Source organism: Periplaneta americana, chromosome 3 (genome assembly GCF_040183065.1).
Source record: "Periplaneta americana isolate PAMFEO1 chromosome 3, P.americana_PAMFEO1_priV1, whole genome shotgun sequence".
Taxonomy (NCBI): domain Eukaryota; kingdom Metazoa; phylum Arthropoda; class Insecta; order Blattodea; family Blattidae; genus Periplaneta; species Periplaneta americana.
The window spans coordinates 164,503,293-164,514,042 of record NC_091119.1 but is presented as its reverse complement, the minus strand read 5'-3'; the positions used below and the strand labels follow the sequence as shown (position 1 = coordinate 164,514,042).

Genomic DNA, 10,750 nt, shown 5'->3' with positions numbered 1-10,750 from the left:
AGGAAGAATGAAGGAAGGGTGTATAAAAGGAGATACGGTATAAGGGAAAGAGAGATTAAATGAAAGGATAAAGAAAAATGTAAGATAGGTGTAAAAGGAGGATAGAATTCAACGACGAAGGAAGAAACGGGGAAGGAAGGGAAACAGGGAGGGGGGAAGAACAAAAAAAGAGGAGGCGGAATGGAAGAGGTAAAAAAGAAGAGAAGATAACAAATAGAAGAAAAGTACAAAGAATTAAGGAAAGCAAGAAGTATAGGAAGGTACAGAAAAGAGGAAATACCAGGGAAATAGGAAGGCAGAAAGAAAGGAAAGAAGCTAGAGGTAAAGGATAAAAGAGAGGGAAAATGAAATAAATAATATAACAAATAATAATAGTATTAACGTCTCTAAACTGAGCTAAATGACTTAAGGGAACCGATAAGTCCTTTTACAGTGCAAGAAATGAAATAAATTACCAAAGACGGAATCCAGGACAATTAAATTATCTAACAAAGCAGACTGAGAATGAATACTTCATTCAAAACACCCAAGACGAAGGTATCCGCAAATAGATGATCCTTTCCTTGAGAAGAAAATCCTCAAGACCTCTAAAGGTTGTGAAAACTTATGGAAGAAACTGAAGTGAGTTAAAGCATCAGAAAAACAGGGCCAATCAGCCAAAAGTGTGACTACATTTTAAGCTTACGTAAACTTAATGACTCCTGTCCATTCCGTTCAGATTCAACACCAACTCACATTATGATTAAAAAAAAAACTGAGTGAAACTGTATTGCAAATTGGACACAGTCTGGCCATTTCATAAAAGTCCCCTGTCTACCGCGAGTGTAATGCTACGTAAAAGATCCTTAGAATGACGCTTAAAATGATTGGATAAGATAAGGACACTACCTTTCTCTAAACTGTCGATCTGCTCATTGGTAAAGGAAGTTCGGTTTCTCTGCAACTTCCTCTTGAGCCGCAGTCTCGCTTGGTCCTCATCAGGTCCTCCAGCACTGGAACCCGCATTCGAGTTGTCCCCCGAATTTGTCTCATCCGAAGGCGCCCCGTCCAGGTCGACCACTAGAACAAAGAAATAAAAAGAATAAACATCAATGAACATAATTGCTGTCAACAGACAATAGTTGTTAAGTATTACATTTGTATTGCATTCAAAAGGTACTGATTACACTGTTCTACCAAAAAAAAAAAAAAAAAAAAAAAAAAAAAAAAAAAAAAAAAAAAAATGAAATTCATTTCTCTGGGTATAACATTCTTGATTAATATGGAAATTTACCTTCTGAATTCAAATCTGTAATTAGTTTCTCTGTGTCACGCATAGTTTTCAAGTTATATACAATTTCATTTTTTAAATAATTTTCGTTTCCACGCTATGCATTTATGTAGGCAAAACATGCAACTATTAATATTTAATCACTTATAAAATTATTTACAAACATTTTATGCACTATGAAACAAAAAATATATACAAACCTTAATATAATAATTATATTATATGGAAAAACGTATTTATAATTAGAAAATATGAACAAAATACACTTTTCGCTAAGAATTTAAAAGTCTTATTTTTTTCTCTTGTGTTCAATTTTTGCAGTCTCTCTAATAATGTTCCAGCAGTAGTCAGCAAGCATCGCAAGCATCCATTTCCCTTCATACCGCTTTTCCATGGACATTATATATTTATGGAACCTTTCACCATGTTCGTCGGAGACATCACTGCAGCTCTCAGGAAATTTATGTAGATGTGAATCTAGGAAATGCACTTTTAGACATGTGAGATCCTAGATTTCTACATGCATTTATCATTTGTTGAACCAGTTGTTCGAAGTCGTTAGCTCTTTTTCTTCTCAGAAAATTTTGCGTTACATTCTTGAAACAAGACCACGCTCTTCTTTTTTTTTTTTTTGGTGCAAGGCATTGTCCAAAATGTGAGTCCTCCTGAAGTTCTCTAATTTGGGGAACTACAAACACGTCCTCTTTTATTTTGCTGCAAAAAGGCGAGGAAACGTTTTTGAAAGGTACATAAATCCTCTTCCAGATGTGTCCATGGCCTTAACAAATTGTTTAATAAGGCCTAGCTTGATGTGAAGAGGGGACAACAGAACATCTTCACTGGCTACCAATTTCTCATTCAGTATATTTTTTTCTCCAACTTTCCACTTACGTTCAGGGCAAATCTTTCTTTTATAATGGGAATTCCTATCGCGATTATCCCACCCACACAGAAAACATTCATATTTGGTGTAGCTTTGTTGCATACCTAATATCATGGCAACTATTTTCAGATCACCACATATTTTCCACTTGTGCTCATTATATTTGATTAATCTCAGCATATTTTTCAAACTATCATATGACTCTTTAGTCATACTTGTATAGACAACTGAGACAGAAGGCATTATGTTCTCATTGTGGAGGAGAACTCCCTTTAGACTGTATTTTGAGGCATCTATAAAAAGTCTCCACTCCTGTGGCTCGTATTTGAAGTTCAAAGTATTCATTAGGTCACAAACATCGTTGCAGAATGTCATCATGAGTTGAATTGTGCATGTGCAGAAACAATATTTCATGTAAACACACAGTACTCACTTCTTCTAACAAAAATTCCAGGTTAAACTCAAGATTTCCCTCTCTCTATTAGAATCTGTCTATTTTACTTCTATGATTTAAGAGGTTTGTGTAAAAGAGAAATATGTAAAGTTTTACACATTTTATATACCACAGATGTCGGAATGTTATAGTTAAAAATGAATATTTACTCACATGATAAGGAATGTCTCCACCATCCAAATAATGCCAGTTTAACGCGTTGTAAAACTCAATTTTAAATCCTGTAACAATGACTTGCTTATTAACATAAAATTTTACTAGTAACAGGAATGCCACAATTTGAAAATCAAAACAAATGAAGAATAAAATTAACTGTTGGCAACTGTTGTTAATGAAAGTTCATCATCTTTATCACAAACTTAAAATGTCAGTTAAATGAGACGTATATTCTCGTATAACTAAAAAACTGTGCCTGATAGCGGATTTCTGTTTTCAGATTTGAATTTTCCATATGGAAATCCTTTGGAAACACATATTTTCATATAAGAAAAATGACCCTTGTAGAACAGTGTTATTCAATCTGTCTGAAATATGAAACAATTAATTGCAGTCAACATACCATAATTGTTAAATGTAGCATTTGGGTTGCATGAAAATGTATTGAATATTTAGCCTGTCTCAAATAATAAACTATTAATTGCAATCAACATAGAATTACTGTTAAGTATGACATTTATATTGCATTTAAAAGATATGATTATTCAGTTTGTCTTAAATAAGAAGCAATTTATATAATAGTTGCTAAACGTAATATTTGAACTACATTAAAAGTTGTTAAATATTATTCAGTGTGTCTTAAATAATAAGACTTTTTGTAATCAGTACGATATATCTGCAAAGTTTAAGATTGGTATTGGTTATCCAATCTACCTTAAATAAGAACAATTAATTGAAATCAACAAAGAACATTCGAGTTGCATTTAAAAGATAAGTACTGATTATTCAGTTTCTCTTATATATGAAATAAGGTATACAATGAATTCTGAGCTAATTTCTATTTAATATTATAATTTATAATTTCTTTTTATGGAAGAGAATATTATTTTATAGAAGTGACATTGATCCAAAATGGATTTTTGGCGATATTCTTCTACGATGTACAGTTTGAATGACTGGACTAAAATAATTGTTCTGAAATATTTAACATAATTCTTTCCATTTTCACATTCTCTGCAGGTTTCAATTAATTTCTTCTACCGGATATTAATGATCAAACTGTTTTATTCACAGTTACATTTATTGGAATTATTAACTCCCAACACAGGATTAAAATTCTCGATCTTTACTTCCATACTCTGTTGAGCTACACTTTAGCTGCTCCTACATCATTGAATGTTACTTTTATAATCCCTGACGTATAATTTTGTTACTTTTAAAATTTCGACGTAATATTTCAACGAGTTGATGACGGTAAATTCGTTTGACGTTGTACAGTTGGCAGTTCGTCCATCCAAGGACGAGGTAGGTACGGACAGTGACAGACATCTTGATAGCCTTTATCAATTTTGAAGTGAACATTTTAAATGTTTTCATTATTAATCCATGTTTGTTCTGTCTTTCCTGTTAGATCATTCATGTGAAAACAAAGTAAAATTACAGGAATGACGTCAACGTCGCCCGTGGCTTCGTCGGTAATACTCACGTCCTACGGTTTTGAAAACCACACTCTCATCGACATTGTATACGGAACACATCACATCATTTCAGAGGGAGTTGTGGTTCGATTTGAAAGCTCGCGCATGAGATGGATCGGTTTTATGACGGTGTAGAATGGATCATCATCTGTTATGAATTTAACCCAAATAATAGGTGACACTTAACTTCATGTTACGCAATAGCTAAATAAATAGTATTTTAAGGTGAAACCAGAGACCAAATGAAAAAAAAAAAACATGAAGATTTGATTTTTGTCCCAAATACTTAGAATTTTCTACGTGATTTGGTAATCAATTTATTTAAAAATTCAAATTGTAAGTGCTTTTAATTGCGTAATACGTTTTTATGCATCAAACTACGTTTTTCTCATTCCTCAGTGTTACATAAAATATAAATATCTTTGAAACTATTCAATAAAAGTGGTTGTGGTTTAGTATGTTTTGCAACTGAATGTTTGTTTCTTAAGTTGGCGCATTGTTGAAAACTATAATGGCTGAATTTGTTGTAAATTTTCAAAGAAAATTTAGTATTCTAAATTTTTGAAAATTCAAGTTTTTCTATTGTGTATTTTGTCGTTCATTTTCTTGAATGTTAAACATTCAGAACGTACGTACCATTTTCTCAGAAACTACGGTAAGAGAGCTGGAAGTATGAAATTTTTAGTTTATCTATAGTATTAAATTGATCATTGAGCTCTATTTTCAGGTTATTTGGACAAAACCTTCTTTGTACATGAGTATTAATGTAATTTCATTTTCCTTAATAAGTAGTGGGTTACAAAAAAGAATCCTAACTTATTATTTTCACAAAATACTCTTTCTAATCAGAAGTTCAGTAATTCTAAGATAATGAAGAATCAGCGGTAAAATTTTCATAGAGATATCTGTAATAGTTTCCGATATAAAAGTAAGTCTACTTAAAGATGATTATATAGGGCCTCTGTCTCACATTAAGTGATGTGTTTCGGTGGATGAGCAAAATGTAAGAAAAACAATGATGATTTAAGAGGAAATATCCCTATAGATTTTACGCCTATTAAAAATGTGGAAAACGTTATCTATACCGGTCCGGTACTAGAATTAATAGTTCACTAAGAAATATAGTGAAAAAAACATGGACTATAAATTTTATTAGGTAGTTTAATAAATGTCATTTCAAGTAAAGTTATAGGTGGCGAACAATACAATTCTCCGCTATAATTCTCATTAAAATTATCGAAAAAAAAAAGTTTAACGTTATTCTTTTTATACATAATAGCTGATTAGGAAATAAAATAAGAAAAGACAAGGAATTGAAGTTTTATAAATTGACTCGATAAAGACTATTTTAAGTAAAGTTGTAAGAAATTATATTTCTGTGGCAAATTTTATATCCGTGACAGATATTCCATCTATCTGGGAAGCACCGCAACTGATTGTATGTGCTGGCCTCTATCGAGAGGAAAAAGAAACTGTAGCGTTATGGAGAGTAAGTGGTATCCTAGATCATATATCGGCGTTATAGGTTTGGACTGTAACAACTTTTGTCAGGTTTACTTTGCTGCCATCTAGTTGATACATAAGGAGTCATGTCATAACTCCCATTTGAATTGCATTAGCGACTGTACTGCTATCTCGTGTTCGTTTACGGCGGACGGGTGGCGATCCTGGCGGTTGTTCTCTTCAAAGTGCAACCGATTTTAACATAGGAAAGAGCAATCTATATATGATCTGAGGTGGTATCCTCTGATAAGTGTAAGCATTTTATAGAAAGGCGCTGTGCTAGAAGTGCTGAAATAGGCGCAAAGTAAGCCTACCCAATGCACATGTGAATATATTATAATATTGTGTAATAAAAGGTAGGCCTACGTCAAAACTTTTGTGATACATTCCTCACACCTAGGGGATGAAAATGTTACATTAACAGAAACAGTTTACGAGAATTTCCTTGTTGTAACTTTAGTTTTACAACTGTGTTATATTGTGTAACGCAGAAGTTAGTTTGTTTTTATGTGGAAAGCCATCAAAACTATCATGTGCATAGTAGCCTACACTATATCCTATATCAGAACAAAAAAACACCAGAACTGTGAGAAATGCACAGATAACAATATGAATTACGAAATGCAAGATATCATACCGAAGGCGAATCTGCAAATGTTTTATGATAAATTCACAAAATGTCTCCGTTAGCACGATATGTGCATAAACTGATCGTTGCAATTACTCCCGAATATTCTTATGAAGGTTATCGAGGAATTTCAGATTGTCTCGTAACCTTTCACAGTACCGTCACAACGACTCTTCCTACGTCTTGTATTGGAGTTACGTAGACAAGCGAACTTAAATTCCTCCACATACAATAAAAAAGTCTAATTGATTTAACCTATATCAGCAGGCGTGAAAGCCAAGGAATTTGTCCATCTCTAGCTATCCAGCAGTCTCGGAACTTCCGATTGAAAAACCAACGTACACAGACACCGACATTAGAAGGAGCTCCATTGTGCATGAAAATCGTCGTAATGGTCCCTTTCCTAACAAAAACAGGCAAGTTCTTATTTAAGAACGCTTCGGAGCTTGGTCCGTTGAGGTTGTAGAAAAAGAGAGTTATAAAAATGAAATAAAACATTTCCAAACTATGTCCATATAACATGTTTCCATAACTAGATTTTAAGAATGTTTTTCCAAAGTTTTGACGTACTTATTTGTTACATTCTATATATATCAGAGTTATGTGAAGAAGAGCTCTAACAATGAACTAAAGCGTTTCCATGCTATGATAATATATATATTTTTTAGTATGTTATTCTACGACGCTGTATCAACATCTTAGGTTAATTAGCGTCTGAATGAGATGAAGGTGATAATGCCGGTGAAATGAGTCCGGAGTCCAGCACAGATAGTTACTCAGCAATTGCTCATATTGGGTTCAGGGAAAACCCCGGAAAAACCTCAACCAGGTAACTTGCCCCGGCCGGAATTCGAACCCGAGCCACCTGGTCTCGCGGCCAGACGCGCTAACCGTTACTCCACAGGTGTGGACTCGTATATGGTTTCATCCACTAGATTTGAAGAATGTTTCTCCGAAGTTTTGATACACCCTGTATATATCGGGACCATGTGAAAAAAATCTTTAACAATGGAATAAAACGTTTCCATACTATGTTCATATAATATTTTCATTCTTTACATATGAGGAATGTTTCCCCAAAGGTTTGACGTATATTTTGTTACACCCTGTATATATCCGAACCATTTGAGCTATCAGAAAGCGTCGAGGAACTCATAAAGTTCACAGTAGATGATGTTACTTTTAGAATGAGTGTAAAATTAAATTAGTTTAAAGAAATAATAGTGTGTTAATTTCATATGTCCCAATTATTTAAACTTTCTCATAATATATCGATAAATAACTCAAACTCGATACAATCCATATGTGTAAAACGTGTAACTCACCAGTTCTTAAACTATCAAAGATTGAAAGAAGAACATGAAAACTCTGATAGAAGGGGGTAGCATACTATGAGGTCTAATAGTATATAGATGATGATAATGTAAGTGATGGTGATGATTATGATTATATAATGTAAATAAATGAATTGTAAGTTTACTAACGTTTTTGTTAATAACATAAATGATTTATGCGTTATTTTCTAGAACAGAAAAAATGTAACTTCAGATTTTACAAGGACATATTTTGCACCTTGTAATTTTTACTAAATTTTTTATGCAGTAATTTCATAAAAGACAACACAAAACCATGTACTTACTTACTTACTGGCTTTTAAGGAACCCGGAGGTTCATTGCCGCCCTCACATAAGCCCGCTATCGGTCCCTATCCTGAGCAAGATTAATCCATTCTCTATCATCATATCCCGCCTCCCTCAAATCCATTTTAATATTATCTTCCCATCTACGTCTCGGCATCCCTAAAGGTATTTTTCCCTCCGGCCTCCCAACTAACACTCTATATGCATTTCTGGATTCGCTCATACGTGCTACATGCCCTGCCCATCTCAAACGTCTGGATTTAATGCTCCTAATTATGTCAGGTGAAGAATACAATGCGTGCAGTTCTGTGGTGTGTAACTTTCTCCATATCTAGCAGGGGGCACTTGGCAACATACAATATGTTAAATAACGTTAAATTTTGTGACAGTGTGGGAAAATTTATGGCAAAAGTTCGACAGTTGAGGGTGCAACTGGCCGAGGGGGAGGGAGCCGAGGAAATAAGGGAAAGAGTTATTAATTAGTGTTGTAATGATGAAGTAATTACGGGATAATGTTCTTTTTGTATTTATTGTGTCTTTTTTTTCTATTTGTATTTTATCACGTGTGTATGTTTTTTTATGTATTACCTTTATACCTTTATGAGTTGGATTATTTCGTGCAGTCTCAATAAGGAATTGAATTGTTTATATATATATATATATATATATATATATATATATGTTTCACTGTGTTTTTTTCTCTCTCTTTTCATATCTTACATTTTTATTTTATTTTTATTATTTTTGTGAAATTTGGTTTGAAATTAGATTAGTTGTAATTGTGATAATTAATGATAACGGTAGTAATAATAATAACTGTTGTTTTACTATTTTATTATTAGTCGGTATTATGTTCATTTTGAAGATTCAAACTGTGCATAGTTATAGCACAAATGGCCGTAAGGGCTCGTGCGAAGGATCTTGTGTACATGAGTTTGTATAATTTATTATGCATCAATAAATGCACTTATCTCTCTATCTATCTAACTTTCTCCATTCTCATGTAACTTCATCCCTCTTAGCCCCAAATATTTTCCTTAGAACCTTATTCTCAAACACCCTTAACCTATGTTACTCTCTCAAAGTGAGAGTCCAAGTTTTACAACCATAAAGAACAACCGGTAATATAACTGTTTTATAAATTCTAACTTTCAGATTTTTTGACAGGAGACTGGATGATAAAAGCTTCTCAACCGAATAATAACAGGCATTTCCCATATTTATTCAGTGTTTAATTTCCTCCCGAGTATCATTGATATTTGTTACAGTTGCTCCAAGATATTTGAACCTCTCCACCTCTTCAAAAGATAAATTTCCAATTTTTATATTTCCATTTCGTATAATATTCTCGTCACGAGACATAATCATATACTTTGTCTTTTCGGGATTTACTTCCAAACCTATCTCTTTACCTGCTTCCAGTAAAATTCCTGTGTTTTCCCTAATCGTTTGTGGATTTTCTCCTAACATATTCACGTCATCCGCATAGACAAGCAGCTGATGCAACCCGTTCAATTCCAAACCCTCTCTGTTATCCTGGACTTCCCTAATGGCATACTCTAGAGCAAAGTTAAAAAGTAAAGGTGATAGTGCATCTCACCATGTAGTCACACATACTGCAACGCCTTGCAGAAGCAGTAACCAGCGAAACGAGCTTGTCAATGAAGTTGCCGCCCTCGCAAGGCGTATTGTAATTTGGAACCTTACTTTCTGACTCCAATCGTACATATGATATTTGACCAACACTTTAGTTTGAGAATTATGCTCAATTTATTTTTCCCTCCCCCTTCTTCCACCTTCTTCGAAGAAAGGCGTGCCTCTTTTCTTGGGTCTTTGCTTTCCTATTTTATGTGTTCATAACTCGCAAACTTTCCTCCTCTCTTCTTTTATTCTTCCTTCTCTTTCGACTCGTCGTTATCAGGTTTCCATTAGTAGAGGCAGGCAGGCGGGCGGGCGTCTCCAGGCTGTGTGGAGCGGGATGCAGCCCGATAAGGCGGGCCACACACGAGCGTTACACCGGGCCCAGTCAGGCGGAAACTCCCGATAACGCGACAGAGAGGCACGGGGCCTCCGTCCCGTAGGTGCGACGGAGAGCGACAGAGTTTTGTGAAGGGGTTACACTACTTCGAAGTGGCGAGCACTGGGAGGGAGGGGGTGTATTATATAAAAAAGGAGGAGGTGACATAAACGAGAACTGCCGCGTCGCAGGGATGGGCGCACACAGAGCTTCGAATAAGGAGGTAAGAGAAGAGACAACTTTTCAAGAAGGGGACTGGGAGAAGAAAAATTGGAGATGGGGTTGAGAGTTTTCCTGCTAAAATGTGTCTCGTCTGGCTGTGAGGCGTTTAGGGCTGCAAGTAATGCATACACTAATGCGCAACTCACAGTTTTATTTCGGATTAATAGCTCTTCATCTATGCACGAAAAGTTCACTGCCGTTGTATTCATAACCATAATCATCATCATTATCATCCTTCATATGAGAGAAATCCGCTTCCTTCAAATCTTCATTGCTGCCCTCAACATTCCTTCACATCTACGTTTCTGTTTTTAACAAGGAACATTTTCTGCGTACCTCTCGAGAAAAATTGTAACAAAAATTACAGTCTTGCCCCTTATAGGTTTTGCATCGATGCCACCGTGATGCATTTTTTAGTTAAAGAACTTCGCTTGTTTGTTTATGGCCCAGGTTATGCTTCTTCTACAACGTTAAGAGAAGGCCTACTGTTTAGTGAATG

At 34.7% G+C, this 10,750-nt stretch overlaps 1 protein-coding gene across 4 annotated transcripts in view; it reads right to left on the bottom strand.

The window, feature by feature from the left end:
• LOC138696808 (paired box protein Pax-6-like) overlaps window positions 1-10,750 on the bottom strand; it is a 571,671-nt gene that overhangs the window by 41,050 nt on the left and 519,871 nt on the right. For all 4 annotated transcript variants that reach the window (XM_069822225.1, XM_069822227.1, XM_069822226.1 and 1 more), the window contains one exon: window positions 889-1,059. In XM_069822225.1, coding sequence (XP_069678326.1) covers window positions 889-1,059 — 171 coding nt within the window. The remainder of the gene's footprint in view (window positions 1-888; window positions 1,060-10,750) is intronic.